Genomic DNA, 25,256 nt, shown 5'->3' on the forward strand with positions numbered 1-25,256 from the left:
GTCATATCTGTATCTTGACTCCACACCAATCTCAATTACCTTGCCCACCAGTCCACCAACTTTTGCCAAAGTCTTAATGGACCTTTGGTCAGTTGGGATCTTAGTCACCCTAAACCAGCTAGACTGAAGAACTCCCTTGGCATCCATGGCAGGAGACTAGGAATCAATCTGAATTCGAGCCCCATTTTTCATTGTGAGATTCTTCAGAAAACTCCATTCAGTTGCCATCTTTTCAGTGGGAAACCTCAACAGAAACTTTCCTTCGATAACAGGTCTTGCATTCCACCTCCAAGCATCAGCCCCAATTAGGTTCATAAACTCCAATTCTATCTGCTTAGCATTCACAGAGCCATACACAACAGAGATAACATTGGTACAAGCCCTTTCCTTGGCTACTCTAGGATCAGTGCACTCTTCAATATAGAAAAAACTTTGATCCTCAACCTGTGCTGCACATAATTCAGGACCCACATTCCATGGTAAGCATCTTCTACAGTCAAAAGTGGAGTGATTGTTGAATCCACAGATCTCACAGGCATTTCTACGGCAATCTTTAGTAGCATGATTAAAGAGCCCACAAGTAGCACAAGCAACTCTCTAATTTGCCGGAGCATGATGACTGTCAGTATTCTGACGGTTCTGAGCATTACCTTCAGATTGGTGAGTCCCCCCATCAGCAGCAGCACCCTTGGGCCCCCACTTGGTTTGTTTTTCCTCCTTGTTCTTCTGACCTTCCCACTTGGCATTGACTTGCTCCTGCTCTAGGGTTTGATCTTCCACCATAGCTTCCTCTTCACGCTCAGGATCCGCCTGAATGGGTTCATGCCCCATATCATCCTTGCGCTTCCAGGTGTTCTGCCTCGTCCCAGCCCTCGCCTTGCCCCAACCTTGCCTACCGCCACCAGGACCATCACCGCCTTGATCCTGGTCATAGCCCCCACGGCGACCACCTCCGCGCGGCTGCATCTTTACCCTGATGATAGGGGCCGACTCGGCCCGCACCACCGCCGCAAAGGATCTCGGTGAAGCGCCTCCCCAGAAGTGTCTTATGAATCTGGCTAGGGTTATGGGGGAAGAGGATGGGGGCTACGGGTTAGGGATTGTGGAATCGATTGGATCCCGACCGTCTCGGTCTTGGATGATGGCTAGTAGGCAGTGCCCCCGACGGGGTGTAACACCCTAAAATTTGTTTTTGTTGAAATAGAGCTAAAATGATTTTATTTTGTATTTTTGTGCTCATAAAAATAAGAAAATAAAAGTTTTCATTAAATTAAAATTTATCATAGAGCTTAGAAAAAAATTCTTGCATTCGTGATGGTGCATATGCTTTACTGTGATGAGCGGTTTTAACCAAAAACTCAAAGTGATTTCAAATGATTTTGAAATAAAAGAAAATAAAAAGAAGAAAACCCTCCCTTTCCATTCTGGCCCGGGCACAGTCGGCCTAGTCCTCTCTCTCGTCCTCGGGCTCACTCTCCCGCTCTCCCTTCCTCGTGTAGCCCATCCGGCCAGGCCAGCCCGGCAGAAGCTGGAGGCCGCGTGATCCCTCTGCCGTGTCGTCCCCGCACTCCGTCTCTCTGACCGGTGGGTCCTCACTGTAAGCCACAGCCGTCACCTTCCATCGTCTACCTCCAGTCGTAGCCGATCCGGACTTTGCTCCCACCGCCCGCTGTCCGATTCTTCCGGAATACGGCGTGGACCTCACGTCGAGTGCCCCTATAAGAGCCGAAGCCCTAGCCGCGTCCGTATTTTGCTTCTACGCCGCCAGGTGCCGCCCTAGCCTCGCCTTTCGCGCGACTTTGGATCTCGCCGAGAACAGAGCACGCCCGTCGCTGTTGTTGATGCCATCTGCCGCCTCGCCGCCGTTGCCGAGTCCCGTACCAAGGTTACGAAGCTCGAAGCTGCAGGCGCTGTTATTCCTCTCTCTCTCGCTCTGCATTATTCCTCACACGCTGACGCTGATATCTCGCAGGTAGCCCGCTGCCGCCAACCGAGCCCTATGCCGTCGCCTGACGTTCCGTGCCGTCGTCAACACCCTAGGTGAGATCTCCGTCGTGTCCTCTGTCTCCCAGTGCTCTCCTTTTGGTCAACCGAGGTCTCTAGGCTCCGTTCGTGTTTAAAGATCTCAACGGGTCCCGATACCTGATACCCGACGGGTATTCGATCCATTAGTGGATGGATATGAAATTATATCTTTACCCGCGGGTATCTAAATGGGCAATAATCCATCCCCAATGGGTATAGCGGGTACGGGAACGTTCCCTGTTTATCCGTCCCCGTTACCTGTTTGGGAACCCGCATATTTGAGCTGTTATGCGAGTATTAGGCCCAAAGAAGCTCAACATAGGTATTTTTGTCCAAATCTGAACAATCATATATATAGTTTGTGTGTTCTAGGAACCATAGTTTAATTTTTTCTCACTATGTCCGCCAGCAGCACAAGCACGCCTGCCTCACAAGCGCTCGTGCCCCTCGCTGCGACCCTAAGTGTCCTTGTTTATCGGGTATACAGTACCCGTCGGGTATCTGTTACCCGACCGATGCCCGATGGGCACGGGGATGGGAAAGAATCTATACCCGATATAGTTAACGGGGATGGGGACGGGATGAATTCTCCGTAGCGGAAAAGAGAACGTTCCGGTGATACCCGACAGGTACATCCTCGCTGCCATCTTTATTCGTGTTAAGCCGGTGAGCTCTCGCCGTTACCATGGAGGACCGCCTCGCCGGCCTTATTCACCGGTGCCGGCTGCTCCAGTGGCGCCGTGCCCAACCCACAGCCGAGACGAGCGCGCAGCTCCCTGTGCTCCCTCCGCACCCATGTGCAACAAACGTGCGACACCGTGCGAGCGAGCGGAGCTAGGACAGCCCGGCCGTGCGTGCCCACCTCTTGTTAGCTTGATGATGCCATCATCACATCACGCCCATATTATTGGCCATTTTCTTTTAGAAAAATAAATCCTGAAATACAATAGAAATACACTTATACATACAATCATGCTGAGCCGTCCGATCTGAGATCTATGGTCCAGATTACAACATACCCCTTCGCCGACCAATTTTCTAAAGAGACCCCCATTTTCTTATAAATTCCACCCTCTGTCTCTGCACGTTTTCTAAAAAAACCCTGCGTTTCTTCTTTATCATGTCCGTCGTCCCTGGCTCAGTTTAAAATTTGATTTTATTAATTTAAATTCGAAAATCCAGTTCCAGTTATTTACAAAAGTGCCACTGATCTTGTTTTAGCCATAACATCTTCGTTTTAACTCTGTTTTGACTCGTTCAAGTTGTGTTAGATTCATAACAACATAATCTACGTGTTTGTAACCGTGTTTACCATGTAACTCGATCTGGAATTTCATGATTTAAATACTAACTTGATTAATGTTTATGCAACGAGGTTTATAAATAAAATATATAAATAATTTAACTTTAGTTTTCTAATTCAAATATAAATTTGACTTAATTCAATTTAGATATTTTTCTCAAGTATCTTATACATGTTTTTTATAATTATTAAAATAAATGGAGCCTATGGTTTCCTTTTTCTTAGGTAAAGTAAATATTTCGGTAGTCGTATCTTTTTCACCGTCACTTCGATTAATGTGCCTTTTGCGTCTGTGTGTACGTAGCAACGTGTAGAACAACTTTAAAATCTTTTTACTTGATTTTTTATATGTTTTGTGTACTGTCCTAATTTAGTTCTATTGTTTGCTTCATGTATGATTGTATGGATACTTGTATGGTGTTCTATGATCATGTTTAGTCGGTGAGCAATACGTGGTAAACAAGAAGCAATTCATTAAAGGCTTGGGCTGGAAGAAGATCAAAGTTTAAGACAAGTATAGAATGGGATCATCCTTGTTACCTATTCACTATTAATCATTTAATTCATACTGCATGTGTCTACCTTGCTTACCACTAAGAATTTCCTAGCTTTTTGCTTATACCTTGATTCATATGGGTTTATGCATTTAGATAGTATGAAGCTAGCGCTCAATTAAAGACCATGATCTTGTTACTTGACTAATGGTATATGCAATAAACACTAAAAGATACTTTTTAGCAACATGGCTCAAGAGGGCTAGAGCATTGGGCTATTATTATAGTGCTCTAGATTCCTCTCCCTAAGGACTTATCTGTAAGTGATCAATCGGGACTTATAGTACAACCATGAGTGCTACATGGCTCTGGCTTTAGTTAAGTATGAGGACATTTTCTAGGTCGTAGTAGCTTACCGAAAGGCGTAAGAGGGGCTCCGATTGGTTTGATCCTGTGGCCTGCCAAGGGCGTGCACTTTAGTTTCTTTTGTCTTTTTGTTAGTCACACCTATCGATGTTTTACCACCGATAGCCTGCCACGGGGGTACCCGAGGCAGTATGTTTAGGCTTCAGCGTATGCAGAACTCGATGGTGAACGCAAGAGACAAACGACTTATCCTGGTTCGGACCCTTGATCGTTGATCGAGTAACAGCCCTACGTCCAGTCGGCGTTAGCCTCTACGTTGGATTGATTATGAAGTGTCATACATTTATTGTTCTGTTGTCTTTTTTTTCCCAGGAGCCCTGCCCTCCTTTATATAGTCAGGAGGCCAGAGTCCTAGTCGGTTTACAATGAGAGTTCTTAGTAGGATTACTAAATAGTACTACTACTAAGATTACATGGGAAGAATCCTAGTTAGACTAGATCTTCTCTCTCTCTTGCGGGGTATCCTGTGGGTCCCGCATCGACAAGCCCCCGAGCACTTCATGGTTGAGCTCTGAAAGTCTTGTTTTGCTCCTTCAGGTCTTGTTGAGTAGGAACAAATGTTATCCGAGTGCTTTCTGGAGTGAAACCTTGTAGCGCTTCTTGGGATCTTCGAGTGGTGAGTGCTTTTCTGAAGAAAAAGTACATCCATCTGGTTGTAGCCCCTGAGCCTCTTGCTATTTGGAACAAGGAGCTGGAGGATCTTGTCTTGAAGTTGCTCTGATTGCTCGTTGAAGTTTTATAAAAAAGAACTCGAATATGGCTCGTTCCGGGTTCTTTTTGTCGTAATGTCTTGAAGTGGTCTGCGTTGAGGAAGTCTTTTGGTGACGTGCGCTTTTTTGAAGAAAAAGTGCACTCACTGAGTGTAGCCCCCGAGCCTCTTGCTATTTGGAACAAAAAGTTGGTGGGTCTTGAATCTTTATGTTGTTTGAAAATTTGTGTTCTGAAGTAGTCCCTGAGACTTGGATTATGTCATCATCCGAGTAGTTTTGCGGCATCTTTCCGAAGCAGAGTCTTGGATTAAACCATCATCCTTGTAGTTTTGCGGCATCCAGCCTTCGAGCTTATGTCCGGGTTCTTTTATTCGGAAAGAACTCGGTTACATGGCCTTGGCATACTCTCCGCTAGTCTTCTATTGTCGGATGTAGTTGTGTGGAGTTGGTTGGGTGTAAATGTTGTTTGTTGACGGGTTGTACCGTGGTGGTATATCCTTCCGAATATGCTTGTCCTTGGTCACTGTTCCTTCACGCCTAAGTCCTTTTTCATTAAGTTCTATCTTTTCACTGTTTCCTTTGTCAGGTCTTTACCTTCGGTGCTCCCGGTTCATGTGCACCGCTCTTTTGGTCTATAAATACCCTCCTATGGTGCTTGTTTTTGAATCATTGAGCATTCTATTGTGTGGCCTGAAGTCTTTGTAGTCATGGATATGGTAGTTTGTGAAGTTGAGCAGCCCCCGGGCGTATCTTGTAGTTGTTGTGTATCTCGTCGTAGCTGGAGGAAGTCTTGTGATAGGGGTTAGAGGTAGACTAATCCCGCAGTGGTGTTGCATCAGGAAGTTGGTGGCGGTAGTTGGAGGAAGTCTTGTGATGTGGGCTGCGTCCCTTCATCCGGTAGTTCTTGGCTGGCGCTCTTTGTCTGCCCTACGGCTGTCCGGTGCAGATCAACACCTGATCCTGCATCACGTTGGGCTTGGGTAGACAGATGCCTGCCAGCCTCCTTTGGTCCATGCTTTCCTGTTGTGCTACTGATTTCCGTCTTGGATGCACTGTGTTCGTCCTTTGAAGAAAACAGTGTAGCCGAGGGCGGTTTGTTCTACCTGGCAGCAAATTGGAACATGTAGTCGTTCTAGAGCCTAGCTGTGTTCGGGTTCCTCTTTGCTACCTTGCTTGTTGTAGTACCGAGTTCGTCGGGTCTTGTAAGATGTGTAATCTTGTACTTCTTGATTTCATTTGTAATAAAAAAGATTCTTGCCTTCTTAGTTACCATGCTTTCTCCTGCTGTATTGCTTATGTAATTTCCGAGTTCTTTTTATCAAGAACCGGGTTCTTTTGTTCCTTCAGAAGTTACCCTCCCTTTCTTCTTTGAGGATGGGTTGTTCTTGCAGTTATCTGATGGCTCCGCATTAGTGCTGGATGGATAAGTCTGAAATCTGCCCATTGGATTGTACCGTTGTGTGGATTTGTGCCCTCCGTCGTTTTTAGCTGCGTTGATAAATGGACCGTTGTGTTCTCACACGGTGTTTTATCGGGCCTGGTGGGCCATTTCTAATGCTGTAAAATTTATTTATAGACCCTTCGTCCTCTTTTTCTTTACTGCCTTTCTTTTGCCTTCAAACCCTAGCTCTTAATCATCCGCCGTCGCCATTGCCGCCGCCGTCCTTAGTGCCGCCATCTAGGTTTTCTTTTTCCTCTGATTTCTTTTTGCCTTCGTTAGTACATGGGCAAGAAGAAAACCGCCAGTAAGTCCCAGTCTTCTTTCGTGGACGAGGAGTCTTCACTCTCCTTGATCGAGAATCAGGAGTTTGTTGCCATGAGGGCCGCCTAGAAGTTTTGGCCGGCTCCGACAACCACCGAAGCGCAGCTTCGTGAGCTTGTCAGCGATAGCTTGATCCAGGGCCAGGCTTTTGCTGAATGGAGAGTTCCAGGCGAGCATCGAGTTCCTGTTCTAGTTCCTGGTGAGATCGTTCTTTTTGTCTCATTCATTCACGCTGGACTTTGTCTTCCCGCCTCCGCTTTTCTTCACCAATTTCTTGATTATTTTGGGATTTGCCTAAACCACCTTGCTCCTAATGCAGTTCTTCACCTTTCTGTCTTTGTTCATCTTTGCGAAGCTTTCCTTGGAATTTCCCCTTCTCTTTCTCTGTTTCGTTACTTCTTTCGCCTGAAACCCCAACCCCGCCGCGAAGAAACCAGCGTTCTTGGCGGTTGCGGGATTCAGTTTCGCCAGGGTCTTAAGAGCAAGTTCTTTGACTATGACCTGGTTGATTCTGTAAAAGATTGGCGTGCCGACTGGTTTTATGCTGCCAATTTGATCCTTTCCCTTGTCGTCCACTCTGGATCTGGTCCTGTGGTGAATGACCGATGGGATAAGAAACTTGAGTCACCTGCTGAGATTCAAGTGATCCAGTCATTCCTTGATAGGATTAGCATGCTAAAACAGCAGGGTTTAACTGGTTTCGGTATTGTTTCGAGTTTTCTTCGTCGCCGAGTTCAGCCTTTGAAAGAGCGGGAGCACCTTGGCTTCGAGTATTTTGGGGCCGAGGATCCTTCACGCATGGTCCTAGCTCTTGAGCTGACCGATGAGGAGGTACTCGAGCGTCTCCAGAAGATGCTGAAAGGAGTGAGCGTTGTTCCGCCTGCTGTCTCCGAGTTCTCTGCCAACAACCCGCCCCCAGCTGTGAGTTGTTTACTTCTTTGTTTGGGTACTTTATGTACTCTTGCTGCACCCATTTTTGCTTAGCTTTTCCTTGTCTTGCTATTTTATCCTTTTTCGTAGGAGCTTGGGCGGAACTTTGTTGATCCGATTCCTCTTGATGTTCTCCCTACCATGGCGGAGACTGGGGATAAACTTGCTGGAACTTCCGTAACTAGTAAGTTCCCAACCTCCACAGCGCTTCCTGGAGTTTTTTCCGGATTTGTTGATGTATATGAAGAATTTGTTCCTCGTCTAGTCCCTCGCGATCCTCGTAGTGTCCTGAAGAGGGGGCGAACGGATGGGTCTTCATCTGGCCTGCCTGTCTCCAAGAAGTCTCGCAAACCAAGTAGTCCCTCAGGTACTCCAGTTGTTGCTAGCATACTCTTAGGTGAGCATATTTAATACTCTTTGTTCCTTTGTTTTCCTGTTTTTCTCTTGAACCGAGTACTTTTTATTCTTTTTTCAGCAGGTGCTCTGGTTTCCTTGGTTGAGGGAGAGGAGGATGACGAAGTACCCCTCATCATGCGGCGGTGAGTTGTTTTCATATTCCTGTTGCATTGAATTTTTCTTCTTTGTCTTGACTTTTAGTCTTGAACTTTTTGAAGTAACCGGACATCGGGTACGAGTTCTTCTGAGGCTCCCGCGCCGACTTCTTCTGAAGCTCCAGTGTCGAGTTCTTTGGTAGCCTCGGTACCGAGCTCTATCGCTCCTCCAGTGCAGAGTTCTTCCACGGCTCCAGCCCCGGCTTCTTCCGTGGCTCCGGTATCTGCTATCCCGTTCCCGTCGTCGGGTGGCGGGGACGTTTTCGCCGTCGTGGTCCCCCCTACGAGGCCTTCTTTTGGCTTCGCGAAGAGGAAAGTGGCTGGGTGAGTAGATTCTGGCTTCATCCTTTTGCTTCTGTCTTCCTTCTTCTGGTTCTCATCGGTGATTTCTTTTATCAATTTTTAGTCTTTCGTCTTCTCTCGTTTCTTCGTCGACTTCTTCTCAGCCTTCCACCGTGCCATTGAGTTCCGAGCCTCAGGACTCGCAACATATTATTGGTGAAGTTGCTACGGGGGCTTCGGAGCTACCTGGCGAAGTTGCGGACTTGACTGCCCCGGAGGTGACTGTGGCCGTCACGTCGGGTCCTTCTGAGGGATTGGCTTCGGCTTCCCGGGAGGTTGCTTTGGTCGTTCCTTCTTTGCCCCAGCCGGCCTCTCCTTCCCCTTCTCTTGCTTTCGGCGGTCCCTCTTTTACCGATGACATGGTGCAACAGTTCGATGCCACCCATCGGCTATCAGAGCTGACCGCAGCCTGGGGGAGCTTGGCGTCCTCTGCGACTTCTTTCGGGGAGAAGCTTCACATAAGTTTTTTTGAGATTCTTTCTTAGGCCATTTGTTTTGCCTTCGTCCTTACGCCTTATTTTTCTCTATCTTTAATTGTTTAGACTTTCTCTCGTGACCATACCGGCTTCTTCTTTTCATCTAAAACCGAGAAGAAGTTGTCCTCCGAGGTAAGTTCTCTAAAGACTGACCTTGACCTCCTCCGGGCCGAGTTGGAGACTGAGCGTAAGTCGCATCAAAAAGAGGAAAAGGCTCTCCGTGCTCGGGTGGTAGAAGTAGAGAAACAGAGAGACACTGTTGCCCAGGAGTTGGAGAAACAAAAAGATGCTGCTATCCGGGAGGCTTCAAAGAACTTGGAGGCCATGAAGAGCTTGGAAGCCGTGAAGAAAGAATATAAAGGTATTCCGGGTTCTCTTTGTTTCTTTCAGTATTCAAACCTTTCCCTCCTGCTGACTTGTTGTTTAGTGTCTTGTCCAGCTCTCCGAGTTGAAGGAAAAAAGCTCTCGGAGGGCATTGATGAAATGAAGACTCTTGTTCGTACAAGTCATAACAAGGCCGAGGAGGTAATTACTCATGCTGAAGAAAAACTTGCACTTGCTAAGTTGATCAGGCGTGGAGCTAATAAAGATCTTGTGCAGGCCCAAAAACTATTGAAGACTTGTCTGGGAAGCTGGCAACGGCTACTGAAAATTGGAACATTTTGTGGAAATCCTTTCGTTCGGTAGCTGATGTTATCCAAACTCCAGCGGATGACGGGCAATCTTGGGCTCAGTTCATTCCTTGGATTCTGACTCATTTCCAAGAGTTCGCGAAGAAGTGCGCTCAAGTATGTACCAAGAATGTGCTGGCCCAGGTCTGGGTCCTTGCTCTAGAGACGCCTCTGTCCAAGATAGTAGAGGAAGCTGATAGCCAAGAATACCTTGATGCCGTTGAGAGGATAGAGCCTAAGGTCGAAGGTTTAGCTAGTAGGGTTGTTGACAGTCTTAATATTGATATTTCCCTTCCTGATGACAATGCCTGATCCAATTGACCAGCCTCTTGTAATATTACACTCCTCTTCAAATGAAGATTCTTTATTTTCGTTGATGTATTCTTTGCCCAGGTGTGGTCGGAGTTACTTGACTTGCTGAGTACTTTGTCCCGTTTTCGTCTCTGCCCTGTAAACAACTCTGTGCGTTATCCTGACGAAATCCCTCGATTTGTCGAGTACTTTTCTTTTCTTCCTCTTTTGTGATTCGTCGAGTGCTTTGTCCGCGCTATGACTTGTTAGATGTAGATCTTTGTGTTGACAACCTTTCGTCTACGCTGTGTAAAACGACTTGGCATAGAATGTTGCCTTGACAAACTTCGGCATCCGAGTGCTTTCTTGAGTGGCGCTTGTGCTTTTCTGAGGAAAAAGTATTCCTATCTAGATGTAGCCCCCGAGCCTCTTGCTTTTCGGAACGAAGAGCTAGAGGGTCTTTTTAAGCTTAATTTCGGTCGACTAGTTTTAGGTGTTAGCTTTTAGCTACCCTCATTGGCGGGCTCAAGCATCTTTTCAGCTATTTTGCTCTCGGCCGGGATGCTCAGGCATGTTTTCCGCCATTTTGCTTTTTGTTTTGGGTGTTAGCTTTTAGCTACCCTCATCGGCGGGCTCAAGCGTCTTTTTAGCTATTTTGCTCTCGGCCGGGATGCTCAGGCATGTTTTCAGCCATTTTGCTTTTTGTTTCAGGTGTTAGCTTTTAGCTACCCTCATCGGCGGGCTCAAGCGTCTTTTCAGCTATTTTGCTCTCGACCGGGATGCTCAGGCATGTTTTCAGCCATTTTGTTTTTTGTTTTGGGTGTTAGCTTTTAGCTACCCTCATCGGCGGGCTCAAGCGTCTTTTCAGCTATTTTGCTCTCGGCCGGGATGCTCAGGCATGTTTTCAGTCATTTTGCTTTTTGTTTCGGGTGTTAGCTTTTAGCTACCCTCATCGGCGGGCTCAAGCGTCTTTTCAGCTATTTTGCTCTCGGCCGGGATGCTCAGGCATGTTTTCAGCCATTTTGCTTTTTGTTTTGGGTGTTAGCTTTTAGCTACCCTCATCGGCGGGCTCAAGCGTCTTTTCAGCTATTTTGCTCTCGGCCGGGATGCTCAGGCATGTTTTCAGCCATTTTGCTTTTTGTTTTGGGTGTTAGCTTTTAGCTACCCTCATCGGTGGGCTCAAGCATCTTTTCAGCTATTTTGCTCTCGGCCGGGATGCTCAGGCATGTTTTCAGCCATTTTGCTTTTTGTTTCGTGAAAACAACTCGTCGAAAGTCATGACAAGACATGCTGTGGATGAATATCATCTTTATTGATCATGAATATAAACTAATACATATGTTGTCGAGGAATATTGTCCTTTGTCGATTGTGAACGTTGGTCCCTTGTGGCTTGCATATCTATTTTTTCTTGAGTTGTTTTTACGCGTAGAATCTTCTTAGATGGCTGATGTGCTATGTATTGTTGACTTCTCTTCCATCTTCGGTTATTAACTTGTATGTGCCTGGTCCGGTGACTTTTGTGACAATGAACGGACCTTCCCATGGACTGAGTAGCTTATGTCGTCCGTCAGTTTTTTGTATCCTTCTTAGCACTAAGTCTCCGACTTGTAATGATTGAGGATGGGTACTCTTGTTGTAGTGTCATCTTAAACCTTGTAGGTATCTGGCTGATTGGAGGGTAGTGTTTACTCTGACTTCTTCTGAGCTATCGAGTTCTAATCTTCTTGTGTGTTCTGCTTCTCCTTCATCGTATTGTTCTATCTTTGAATCTTCAATCAGAGTGTCTGGGTTCTTTGTTTTCACCACTACATCATCCACGTATGCCTCCACATTTTCACCGATTTGATCCCTAAGGCAAGTTTGGATAGCTCTTTGGTATGTGGCGCCAGCGTTCTTTAGTCCAAACGACATGGTCTTGTAACAGTAAGCACCGAACGGAGTAATGAAAGACGTCTTGCTTTGCTCTTGTTCTTTTAATGTGATCTGGTGATACCCTGAATAGCAATTGAGAAAGGATAATAGTGCAGACCCTGCCGTTGAGTCAACTATCTGGTCAATGCGTGGTAGCCCAAACGGATCTTTTGGGCAATGTTTGTTGAGATCTGTGTAGTCGACGCACATGCGCCACTCATCCATGTTCTTCTTCTGCACAAGGACCGGGTTTGCTAGCCAGTCTGGATGAAGGATTTCTCTGATGAATCCGGCTACCATCAGTTTTGTGATTTCCATTTTAATCGCTGCCCTTTTGTCGAGTGAGAATCGTCGTAGCCGTTGTTTTACAGGTTTAGAGTCTTCATTGACATCGATTCCATGCTCAGCCAACTCCCTTGGGACACCTGGAATGTCGACCGGTTTCCAAGCAAATATATCTTTGTTGTCCCGAAGAAAGTTGGTGAGCGTGAATTCCTATTTTGCCGAGAGGTGGGCGCTGATGATTGTTGTTTTTGAGGCATCACCAGTGCCCAGGTCGATTTGTTTGATGTCGGCTTCTTTTGGTGGTGCTGGGATGCCAGGCTTTTTAGCCGGTATCACTAGCTCCTCTGGGTTTATTTCTGCAGCAACGGTGGCTATTTCTCTTCTACTTTGGTCATCTTGTGCTCTGGCTGCAATCTGGATTGCTTGAACATCGCAGTCAAAAGCGTGTTTCAAGTCACTTTGAAGGGAAAGTACTCCATTAGGTCCTGGCATCTTGAGCAGCAAATACGGGTAATGCGGTATCGCCATGAATTTTGCTAGTGCCGGTCGTCCGAGAATTGTGTGGTATGATGACTCAAAGTCCGCCACCTCAAATTTGATGAATTCTGTATGGTAGTTCGAGGGTGTTCCAAAAGTGACTGGTAGAGTAATTTGTCCGAGCGGCATGGCTGCTTTGCTGGGTACTATTCTGTAAAAAGGTGTGCTTGTTGGTGTGATCATCCCGGCGAGTTGTAGTCCCATCTTCCTTAGTGTTTCTGAAAAGATGATGTTGAGTTCAGCTCCCCCGTCGATTAGTACTTTGGTGACAGTCATACCGGCAATAGTTGGGTCTAGAACTAGTGGGTAATGGCCTGCGTTCCCTACGCTAGTCCATTGGTCTTCTCTTGAAAATTGGATTGGATATTGTGACCAATTGAGATATCTTGGAGTAGCCGGCTCTGCTGCCATGATGGTTCGTAAAGCTAACTTTTCTTGATGCTTGCTTCTGGAATCTAAGGCCCCAGCGAAAATCACTACTACCGTCCCTCTGGATTTTTGGAATCCTTTGTCCTCAAGGTTTTCTTCTTCTTTTTTCTGACCGTCCTGTTTAGTGTCCTTTTTGCTGTCTATCCTTGTGTATCGCTCTTTGAAGGTGTAGCAGTTTCCGATGGTGTGCTTTCCATTTGGGTGCAGGATGCAATGCATACTTTCAATGTCGTCATATCTCCTTGGCCTTGAAAATTTCTTTGATTTGTCAGCCATTGCCACCGTGTTGTCCGGTCCACGTTTTCTTTCCTGATGCCTATTGTTTCGATGATTTGTCTTGTCCGGGTTGTCTCGGTTGTTCCTTTCTAGGAACCTTTCTCGCGTCTTCTCTTCTGTAGTAATCATCTTTTCTATCATTTGTCTGAATTCTTTGTTGCTTCTTCAGTTTTCTTTGCAGAAGTCCTGAAATTGCCACTTGGCCATGATTCCATGAGAAAAGGCTTCGATTACTTCTCGTTCGGTGATATCGTGTACTTGAGCACATAGTTCGCCAAATCGTCGATAGTAATCCCTGAGGCTTTCGCCTCCTTTCTGCTTGAGTCCTTTTAGTTCTGCATGGGTGATCAGGTGTGTGATGATACCCACGAAATTTTCATAGAAAGCTCTTTGCAAGTCCTCCCAATTTTTGATCGACCTTGGGTTCAATTTATCGAACCATTGGAGGGGCATAGTTTTGAGGGCCATGGGAAAAAAACAAAGTTTTGATGTTGTCATCTCCACCGGCTAGTTCAATCAATTGTGAGTATATTCTGAGCCATTGCCTTGGTTCAGTCTTGCCATCGTACTTGGAGTGATTGGATGGTTTGAATTTATGAGGTAGTCGTATTGAAGCTAGTCTGCTTGCGAAACAGGGGAATCTATCGTGTGTCTCGGATTCTTGGTATTTTGATTCAGCACCTCCTTCTTGCCAGCTATTGTCTTGGTGAGAATAGTTCTGCAAGGCTGTCTGTGCAGGTGCTCTGCTTATGGTCTTTCTTGGCTGTTCAACTCGGTGATTTTGGCTATAATCTCTTTTACTTTCTCTGTTGTGACTTCCACTTGGTCCAAGTCTCGTAAAAGTAGATTTCCTCTTGCTTTGACCTTCTTGCTCATGAGATGTTGACTTCGCAGGCGGTCTTGAGCGTGTTCTTCCGTCATGCGTCTTTTGAATCGCTGGCTGGAAAAAATTCCAGAGTTGTTCTTGCCTCTCGTCGGGATGCGTAGTCGCTCTAAGTTCTTCCAGTGCTTCTCGGATCCTATCGTAGGGCGTATTCGCTATACGCCTTTCTCCGACTTCTTGTTTAGATTTTCTTCTATTGTACTCGACCAGGTCAGACTCGTATCTTACCCAAGCTTCCTTGCGCTGCCTGGCACGATGTTGGCGCCCTTGTTTTAATTTGTTTCTTCTTTCTCTGGCTTGTTTCTGACTTTTGGTCTCACCATCATACCCCTGGATAAATGGTGATATGTTGGATTCAGATTCGTCTGATGACCTGATGTCAGGTGCTTCTGGTGGGTCCAAAGGTGATTGCGGACGACGAACCATGAACACCTCCCGCGTGTGAATTGCTTCGTCATAGGTGTTGTTTCCCATGCTGTCACAGTTGTTGATAATTTCAGTAGATGCTTCATGATTATAGATCGAATCCCCTTCTTGATAGGGTAAGATTGCTGTTGTTGTTGTGCTGACTAGTTGGGTTCTGCTATCTTCAGGAACGGAACCTGGCCAGTGGATGATACAGTCTTGCGATGTTATCGTTAGCACGAGACCCTCCTGGGCTCCTGTCAGTGGTATCCCAAGCATTGGATTGAAGGATCTTTCGAACTGTCCCTGATAGGATTTTGCCATGTTGTCGAGTCCAAATGGAAAAGAATTTGACTTCTTGAAAGAACTCTGAGTGTAATCCGAGTTGTTTTGGGTTGTGCTCTGGAATCCTGCCGAAAAAGAATTCGGTTTCTTGAAAGAACTCGGATAAAACTTCACCTTGGATACGGAACTTGAATTCGAGTCGGATGCGCATAGCCGTGAAATCTGATTTGAATCGGATATTATGAGCTGCGCGAATCTTCTGGTGAGCTAATCCATCGTAGCTGTCGAAATAGGAAATTCTTCATGATGATCTGGATCTTTGAGGAGATGGTCTTGAAGCTTGTCGTAGTTGTCCGCCTCGCAGATCCATGAGCCGAAGATGAAAGTTGATCCCGTCGGGAAGATTATGTTGTCGAGGTCCATCGAGCTCTCGGATGCAAAGTCGCCGAAAGCCCCTACCTAGCGCGCCAGCTATCGATGTTTTACCACCGATAGCCTGCCACGGGGGTACCCAAGGCAGTATGTTCGGGCTTCAACGTATGCAGAACTCGATGGTGAACGCAAGAGACAAACGACTTATCCTGGTTCGGACCCTCGATCGTTGATCGAGTAACAGCCCAGCATCCTAGCACCACCAAAAGAAGCCGACGTCAAACAAATCGACCTGGGCACTGGTGATGCCTCAAAAACAGCCATCATCAGCGCCCACCTCTCGGCAAAATAGGAATTCGCGCTCACCAACTTTCTTCGGGACAACAAAGATATATTCGCTTAGAAACCGGCCGACATGCCAGGTGTCCCAAGGGAGTTGGCTGAGCATGGAATCGATGTCAATGAAGACTCTAAACCAATAAAACAACGGCTACGACGATTCTCACCCGACAAAAAGGCAGCGATTAAAAAGGAAATCACAAAACTGATGGTAGCCGGATTCATCAGAGAAATCCTTCATCTAGACTGGCTAGCAAACCCGGTCCTTGTGCAGAAGAAGAACACGGACGAGTGGCGTATGTGCGTCGACTACACAGATCTCAACAAACATTGCCCAAAAGATCCGTTCGGGCTACCACGCATTGACCAGATAGTTGACTCAACGGTAGGGTCTGCACTATTATCCTTTCTCGATTGCTATTCAGGGTATCACCAGATCGCATTAAAAGAACAAGACCAGAGCAAGACGTCTTTCATTACTCCGTTCGGTGCTTACTGTTACAAGACCATGTCGTTTGGACTAAAGAACGCTGGCGCCACATACCAAAGAGCTATCCAAACTTGCCTTGGGAATCAAATCGGTGAAAATGTGGAGGCATATGTGGATGATGTAGTGGTGAAAACAAAGAACCCAGACACTCTGATTGAAGATTTAAAGTAAACCTTCGAAAACTTGAAAAGATGGAGATGGAAGTTGAACCCAAATAAATGTGTATTCGAAGTTCCCTCAGGACAACTACTTGGATTTTTGGTCAGTCAATGCGGGATTGAAGCCAGCACCAAACAAATTCGAGCTATAACAGAAATGGGCCCACCTAGAAATATCAAAGATGTGCAGAAACTAACAGGATGCATGGCGGCCCTCAACCGTTTCATATCAAGACTCGGCGAAAAGGGGTTACCTTTCTTTAAACTACTAAAGAAGACATATAAGTTCGAGTGGACAAAAGAGGCCGATGAAGCTTTCAAAAAAACTTAAAGAATACCTCACCTCGTCGCCTGTCCTGACACCTCCAAAGAAAGACGAAGATATGATGCTATATATTACGACGACTTCTACCGTGATCAGCACGGCGATAGTCATAGAAAGAGAAGAACAAGGGCGCGTGTATAAAGTGCAACGTCCCATATACTACATCAGCGAAGTACTATCAGAATCTAAAATCCGGTACCCGCATATACAAAAACTACTCTACGCTCTACTTATCACCTCACGCAAGCTTCGCCACTATTTTGAAAGCCACAAGATTACCGTGGTGATAGATTTCACTTGGTGAACTTGTTGATTGCTACAAAGATGTACTCGAAGCCGCCTTTTGCTTTCTTCAGAGGTCCTACTTGATCCAGCCCCCAACAGGAAAAAGGCCAAGCGGGTGGGATGCAGATAAGATTGTGAGCTGGCACATGGGCTTGTCTTGCAAATATTTGGCAACCTTTGCATTTTCTGACAAGTTCTTCTGTGTCTTTCAAAGCGGTTGGCCAGTAGAATCCGGTGCGAAATGCTTTGCCAACCAGTGTTCTTGAAGCGGCATGATTTCCACAGCAACCTGAGTGTATTTCATCTAGGATCTCTTTGCCTTCTTCAAATGAGACATATTTTAGGAGTACTCCTGATGATGCTGCTCTTCTATAAAGTCTCCTACTAGAACGTAGTTTTTGCTTCTGCGAACAACTTGGGTGACTTCTGCTTTATCTGCTGGCAATTTATTTTCTTTGATATAGTCAATGAAAACTTGGCTCCATAAAGTGTTGATTACCAAGATCTGAACGCCTTTAGCCTGAATTTCAGGGGTTGTCTCACCGGGTTGTTTGATAGAGGGAACTGATAGCTCTTCTATGAATACGCCGGGTGGAACCTTCGCTCTGTCTGATCCGAGCTTAGCGAGGACATCTGCTGCAATGTTGGAATCGCACAGGACGTGTAGAATTTCTAATCCTTGGAAATATTTTTCAAGTTTCCATATTTCAGCATAGTAAGCACCCATGTTTTCTTTGGTGCAATCCCAATCTTTGTTGACTTGGTTGATGACTACTGCTGAATCGCCGTATACGAGTAATCTCTTTATTCCGAGGGTAATTGCCACTCATAGCCCTTGGATGAGGGCTTCATATTTTGCTTCGTTATTTGTAGCTTGCCATAATATCTGAAGGACGTACTTGAGTTGTTTTCCTTCTGGAGAAATGAGGAGAACGCCTGCACCGGCTCCGCCTAGTTTGAGTGACCCGTCAAAATACATCTTCCAGTGGTCAAAGATGGTATTTGATATACTGTCGATGTTTTACCACCGATAGACTGCCACGGGGGTACCCGAGGCAGTATGTTCGGGCTTCAGTGTATGCAGAAGTCGATGGTGAACGCAAGAGACAAACAACTTATCCTGGTTCGGACCCTCGATCGTTGATCGAGTAACAGCCCTACGTCCAGCCGGCGTTAGCCTCTACGTTGGATTGATTATGAAGTGTCGTATAATTATTGTTTTGTTGTCTTTTTTTTTCCAGGAGCCCTGCCCTCCTTTATATAGTCAGGAGGCCAGAGTCCTAATCGGTTTACAATGAGAGTTCCTAGTAGGATTACTGAATAGTACTACTACTAAGATTACATGGGAAAAATCCTAGTTAGACTAGATCTTCTCTCTTTCTTGCAGGGTATCCTGTGGGTCCCGCATCGACAACACCTTGGGGGAGGGATCATACTAGTTGATGGGGAATCCTTAGCGGGCTACATTTGTTAGACGAACCTTTGAAATGCTTCATAGTGAACCATGCCGACCTTCCTTGAAAGTGGGTCAAGAGGTTGGCTGTCTTGGGCGAAAGGGTAAATCATGCCTTATGGTGAAAGTGTACAATCTCTGCAGAGTGTAAAACTATTATAATAGTCGTGCTCACGATCACGAGCGGCCTTGAAACTCTTACGAAATAGATGATCATTAATGGTTAATTGTTTATACTATTCATTATTCATGTTTACCTAATCATGTGTTTATGTGGGCTTGTGATAAACTTGAAGCTACTCAATTGCTAAAAATATGACTCACTAAAAGCTAATTGCACTTAAACTAGTGTCAGCATTTTGAGCCTCATGAACCCCATGATATATTTGTTGAGCGCTTGCTTTACTTTTCAATTATTTGGATAAAAATCCCGGATGGGTACCAGATTGCTAGAGATTAGAGGAGTTAGGCTTGTGATCAACCAGTCAGTTGTTCCTGTAGAATTGGAGTCTTCACCTGAAGATAGGAGTTGTCTCACCACTATTTCCTGACTAAGGTTATATCATTTATATTAAGTACGTTATATATTAAGTATTGTCTATTGATATTACCATTATTTATAGCTATATGTGATATTTAATTTCTTAGGCTCACATATGGTACGTATCTAATTTTATTCTTTAAACCAGGTGCTACACGGGGTCATCGTCTACCTTGCGGTCACCCTCGTCTCGATGAGCGCCGCGTGTCTCAAGCGATGGATGTGCCCCTAGGATTCCAGGAACAACACGCATCTTCGGTGGTAAGCGGGACCACTTTTCTTTCCGAAATTACCCTTCATTGATGACCTTCGAATCAGCTGACCGAGGCCTTCCCTGCTCGACGACTCTGCTCTGTCCATGCGAGGGCCAACAAAGATGAATCAAGGTGAATTTCAGCTTTAGGGTCTCATCGGCAACATCTTCGAAGGGGAATTCCTTCTTCCTCGTCGTATACTCGAAGTTCCAATCATCCGAATCGAAAGGAGGCCCAAATTTCTTCTTCTTCCTCAGATTTAGATGATTGGCCTCCTTCAAACTTGGGAACTCATTCGCCCTGAACTTTGATTGTGAGGAGGAGAGATTCTTCCTAGTATCAGGACTTCTCACCGTTCTCTGAATCCTCGCCGGAGAAGTCCCCGTCTCCGGTGAAGACGACGAAGTGACCCCACCCTTCTCGGTCTGCAAAAGCCCATTCTCCCTCCGCCAAGCATCACGCCGAGCAATAGCATCTCCTAGATCCTTCGGAGGATGATTCAGCGAAGAAGGCGAGACTCGAGAGGAGCAAACCTCACCGCCACCGGCCGGAGGTCGGTCACGAAAGGGCGGCGATGGCGTGGTCGCCACGGGAGAGAGGCAGACCATGTCAGGTGGGAAATGTCTCGACAACAGACCTCTTTAAAAATATTGATTGAAATAGGTTAATTAAAAAAAATCGCCTATCCGCACGACCACGACAACCGCCGACGCTCCGCCGCCAGCCTCGGAGGTGTCGTCTCCCGACCGTCCGACCACAACGCCCTCAAGGCTACAGCACCGCCGCGGATCCCTCTCTTCGGTCACTGCAACGACAGAACCAGGCCGCCTCCAATCTCCATCCCGAGACCCCGTCCCGTGTAGTTGAATCAAAGCAAGGTTTGGAATTTTCTCCAATTGAATCTGATCTTAGTCTAAAGCAAGAATAAATTTTGGAAACTAACCTTTACCTCATGGTAAAAGAAAAATCACTAGCTAGTTCAAGCAACATTAGATAGGCTAATATCTCTATGATACGTATCCCCTTCGATAAAGTTAATGCCCGAAAGCTGAAACATGAGAACAAAAATGTATCCGATCTAGTGTAGCCACCGGATCGGCCATGTATATATGCGCCTCCTGATTCTTGGCACACAAGAGAGTACAGATCTGAATCCGAGAACAAATTTTCTATAACTAAATAGGAGATCTCCATTATACCTGAGCAAAATGAGCCCCACCCGAGCCTGATGGGTTTTAGCCAGCCCACGAATCTTACTGGATAGGGCCTGGGCAGAGAACCTGGTGCCCAAAAAAATATTTCTTGGTCCGAGCCTGGTTCAAAATACTATTTTTTGCTATTTTACACTATAATATACATGGGGAGCCCGGATCAGAAAATTAGGCCGGACCTGTCAAGTGAGATGGTCATGGGAGGGATTTTTTTCAGCTTGAAATAACTGGGCTTTTTTGCGGCTAGGCCTGACCCGGCCCGCAAAATACTCAAGTCTGATCCCCATTGACTTATTTTTCTAGCTCCTCCTTGAGCCATGTCATTAACTTTTGTTGCATCCGGCGTCCAACCAAGGCACAGAAATTATTGTGCGTGCACCATCGTGTCCTCTACCACAACGCACCATCCATTCCTCTACCGCAACAAATGCACCTAAAAATAAGGCATCCAGAAGAAAACGAACGGGTCGCTGCAGCAACTTTAAACGTCTGCTACGCCTCGGCCATGCCCTGCTTGCCAGTGCCGCACGGCATTGTTTCGCCTCAGCCTGCACCGACGCCGACGCGGGTCCTTGCCGTCCGATCCTTGGATGCACCGAGATTGACGACCACGATGCGGTGCGCCCGCCTCCACGGCCGTCGGCGGCGACCAAAGGTGGCACTGCAGGTAGCTTCCTCTACCCTGCTCTATCGGAGAGTCAGAGAGCGGCTAGCAGGCGTAGGATGGGCTGCAGCCGGGGCGTCAACTACGAGGGCCGGCAGAGCTAGCTTAGGTACCTCTTCGGAGGCGACGAGGCCACCGCAGCACCCACCAAGCCGGCCACGGCGGAGCAGAGGCCCACACGAAGGGGCTCCACTGCGGACGCGGCCTACCCTGGTTGTGGTCGGCCTCCCTGTGGCAAGTGTGGCTGGTGACGATGATACATATTGCTTGTGGTCGGCCTTCCTGCCGCAGGCGCGTCCATGGCAGAGGCGCGGAGCATGTTCAGCTCTAGCGCTGGTTGTCCCGCCCGCAAGTTGCGCCGGCCGTCGCGGCCGTCTCGCGGTTCACTGAGCAGTGAGCATTCGTCCGTGACCAAGAGAAGCCAATATTAAGAGGAGACTTGAGAGGATCAGGATGCCCATTGTATATAGTTTTCCAAATGGGCCAGGTCCGCTGGGCCAGCACTGGCACGGCACTGAAAAGCACGGGCCGAGCACGGCCCGGCCCGGTGGCCATCATGCCCTTGCCAGGCACGGCCCGGTCGTAGTGCCGTGCCTGGGCCGCGACTTTGGCCCGCAGTGCCGGCACGGGCACGGCACGGAAATTGGGCTGGCACGATGCGGCCCGGTAATTCTCTACCGTTGGATGACCTCTGATGCATTACAACCGTTGGATGCAGTGTATAAATAGGCAATCCTAACCCTAGCTTGCCGTCCGCTTCCAGTCGCTAGTCTCCCGTCTCGCTTCGCTCGCCTCCCGTCCGTTCGCTTCCAGTCACTCGCCCCCTCTGCCCTCTGCCCTCTTCTTCCCCAGCCACTCCACATCCATGCGGCGCTCCATCTCTTCCCCGTGTGATGCGAACCCTCCCTCTCCCTCTCCACATCCGGCAAGCAAGGTGGTGCCTCTCTCTATCCATCTCCTGGCGCGGATCCGGCAAGGTGGAGTCTGCTGGTGGAGGATCCAGCGGGGAGGAGCTCTCCGATGGCGGATCCGGCGAGGAGGAGCTCTCCGGTGGCGGATCCAGCGAGAAGGAGTCCGTTGGTGGCGGATCCGGCAAGCACGAGCCCGCCGCCGGCGGATCCAGCGAGAAGGAGTCCGTTGGTGGCGGATCCGGCGGGGAGGAGGCCGCATGGGGATCGCGGTGGTGCGGCATGACGCGGCGACGGCACGGGGCGTACAGTGGCATGGCGCGCGGCGATGGCGCGCCGAGCCAGGGCCGGCACGGGCACTAGGGGCCGCCGTGCCCAGCGGCACGGCACGGCACGGTTCAACGGCCGTAGTGCCGTGCCTGGGCCGCGACCTTGGCACGGCGACACGATACGGCACGGCACGGCAGCGCCGCCGTGCCTCGGCGTGCCAATGCCGTGCCGTGCCTCGGCGGCCCGTTTGGAAAACTATACCATTTTATGCATGAGAGAGACCGTGCGAAGGAGTTTTTTTAGCCAGTGGGTCCCACGGAGTCTAGCTTTCGTGTCCATAGCATAGTCTAAAATTAGATATCTTCCTCTTTTGTCATGTATTTTGCATTATTTAATATTTCGAGCTAAAATCATGAAGAAACAAAAGAATATTTCTTCCTCCGTGATCATGTATAATGCTACAAAATATCCGCAGCAACGCATGGGGTATTATCTAGTTAATTAAGATGGAGAAACCTTTCTGAACTTGTCAAGTATAGCGATACAATGGGATCGATTGACGATTCTTGGACTGTTCGCTTGCTCGTAAACGATCGTAAATTTTCAGCCAAGAACAGTGTTTTTCTCTCACACCAAACCAGCCAGCAGTAAATAATCCACGATACGATACGGCCTCCCGAACAGGTAGGTTTGTTGGATTTAGCTTGCTTCAAGTGGTTGGTGAGAAAAAACACCTGCAACCCTTGGCGAAGTCTTTGCGAGGAAAAGAAATGAAATGATACACCTTGTCCAGGTGGAAATCAAACAGTGTGACATATTGACATGTAATAAGATACTGCACACTAGTATGCACTATGCAGGTCACAAATGTTTGTTTCATGTCTTATTTAAATTCAGGGTGTAAAGTTTTGGAGTGTCACATCGGGTATCACATGGGGGTGTCGCATGGGGTATTCAGATACTAATAAAAAAACAAATTACAGAATCCGTCAGTAACCCGTGAGACGAATTTATTAAGCCTAATCAATCCATTATTAGCACATGTGTTACTGTAGCACCACATTGTCAAATCATGGACTAATTAGGCTTAAAAGATTCATCACGTAAATTAGTTGCAAACTGTGCAATTAGTTATTTTTTAATCTATATTTAATACTTCATGTATGTGCCCAAACATTCGATGAGATATGGAGTAAACTTTAGGGGAGGAATTAAACAAGGCCTCAGTCGGTCTACTCTAGCACATTGTTACTCTATTACATTTTAAATATGGCGTGTATTGAGAGGAGCAGTTGTACCGGTGGAAGTTACAACAATGGAATCTATAATTGTTTTGCAAATCTTAGTTATGGAGCCCAAGTCTATGTCGATTTTTTCCCCATCGCTCGCGGTCGTGGTATCCGTGAAGGGTTACCTGAATTAATTGAAACACATGATTGGATAGAAATAGAAGTGGATAGAAGCATGAATCGAGAGGAGCAGTAGTACAGGTGTAAGTGGCAACAACCTTCTTAATTATGTGTTATAACTATATAAAGTTAACTAATGAAGGGTTCTTATTATTCTGTAGGCAAATCACACAATGACACAATGGTGGTGTTTGCGATCTGGCGATGGCTGGTCTTTTGGTCACTAGAGGAATCATACTATACACGCCCAGTGCTATGGACAAAACACATGTCGCTTTGCTCCCAGTATAAAATAAAAAATATTCAGTCAGTTCGCTTGTTGGTTTCAGCCAGCCCAAACCAGCCAGCCAACAATGTTTTTCTCTCACAACAAACTAGCACCGGCCAGTTCAAACCAGCCTAGAAACTGATCAGCGAACAGGCCGATTGACGAAAGACTCATCAAGTATTATCCTGATGAACAGCTAAGGACGTCCATGAGGGTGGAAGGTTCCTTGGACTAGCTTGGAAGGGAGATGGCTAAATGGCAACCACCACCAATCACGGGCTGATTGGTATCGTGGTTCTTTTTGCAAAAGTAGCTTACTATACGAACCATGACCAAGCACTGGATGACCCCACTCAGAACACTACTACAAAACAGGTCATACGGCTGGATTTTTACAAAGATTGTCACTATTAGTTCAAAAACTACCAAGCCACAATGATTTGGACACTAATACAAACTCTTGCCATGTAATGATTGGGATACTGCTACACTATTGGTTTTATAGGTGTTCTTCATATATTTCAGATGCGGCTCCAAACACCAAGTGGAGGTGTGAGACGAAAGCCGAGAGGTTAATCCCTAATGTTAAGTTAGAGATGTGGGTTAACCTTAACGTGTTTTTCTATTCCTTAGAACTGATAGTACAACTTGTAGTATCTAAACACACACCCAAACACATGACACACACAACCCACGCACACCAAAACACACCACTAAGGTAAGCACTAGACTGGAACCTACAATAACATACCCGCTTACAAAAAAAATTATGACGACAGTGCCGCTAACAATGAGCACATCTCCTCCTATTGTGGTCCATACATACCTGAAGGTACCTGCAAGAAAACTAGAGGAAAAAAACCCTACTGCCAATCTGTCTCGAGCGGCGCTCGAACATGGCAGGATCGCTGCTAACACGCTACTTATGCCTGTATTTGCTATTGGTCATCGTGGGACAGATCTGGGAAAGCCACTCATCAGAGATGCGTCTCAATCTACACGCATCTGATGAAAAAATGGCATCGCATCTTTGCAACTGCGTGGTTGGGCCGAAGATGAATAGCGAACAGCTGCAAGCTTTGACATTTTGAGTTACATACTTACATGTGATTGTTGATGGACTCACTCAATCACCGCAAGCACAAAGAGAATCAGTGAATCTATATTGCTTTTTTAGAAGATATATTTAACCATTACACGAGGAGTGGGACACTCCATAGTTCCAAATTTAACAAGGGCTTTCAGAAATCAGTCACACGCCTCAAATACATTTACCCTGCAGTTCTGGGCCGGGACATGGAGCAAAAAGTTAACC

General features: G+C 46.8%; 1 protein-coding gene, 1 long non-coding RNA gene and 1 pseudogene across 2 annotated transcripts; 2 read left to right on the forward strand and 1 right to left on the reverse strand.

Moving 5' to 3' along the window:
* The window catches only part of LOC136489545 (uncharacterized), a 116,427-nt pseudogene that overhangs the window by 34,755 nt on the left and 56,416 nt on the right, over positions 1 to 25,256 (reverse strand).
* LOC136485627 (uncharacterized) lies at positions 1,751 to 24,388 on the forward strand. Its single transcript, XR_010766508.1, has 4 exons — positions 1,751 to 1,885; positions 1,973 to 2,040; positions 19,106 to 19,218; positions 23,835 to 24,388. It is a non-coding gene; the product is annotated as an uncharacterized lncRNA (long non-coding RNA).
* LOC136485626 (cell wall integrity and stress response component 4-like) lies at positions 7,242 to 18,464 on the forward strand. The gene is made up of 6 exons (XM_066482474.1): positions 7,242 to 7,641; positions 7,741 to 7,834; positions 7,916 to 8,017; positions 8,126 to 8,189; positions 8,265 to 8,525; positions 18,351 to 18,464. Exons 1-6 carry the CDS (start codon positions 7,393 to 7,395, stop codon positions 18,400 to 18,402), a joined length of 822 nt encoding a protein of 273 aa, XP_066338571.1. The 5' UTR covers positions 7,242 to 7,392; the 3' UTR covers positions 18,403 to 18,464.

This window comes from Miscanthus floridulus, chromosome 10 (genome assembly GCF_019320115.1).
Source record: "Miscanthus floridulus cultivar M001 chromosome 10, ASM1932011v1, whole genome shotgun sequence".
Lineage (NCBI taxonomy): Eukaryota > Viridiplantae > Streptophyta > Magnoliopsida > Poales > Poaceae > Miscanthus > Miscanthus floridulus.

Bases quoted from the DNA above. Each gene is read 5' to 3' on its own strand.
- LOC136485626 (XM_066482474.1), top strand. From the start codon at position 7,393: ATGCTAAAACAGCAGGGTTTAACTGGTTTCGGTATTGTTTCGAGTTTT. The intron at 7,642-7,740 runs GTGAGTTGTTTA...CCTTTTTCGTAG, and splicing joins CCAACAACCCGCCCCCAGCT to GAGCTTGGGCGGAACTTTGT. The intron at 8,190-8,264 runs GTGAGTTGTTTT...AACTTTTTGAAG, and splicing joins GTACCCCTCATCATGCGGCG to TAACCGGACATCGGGTACGA.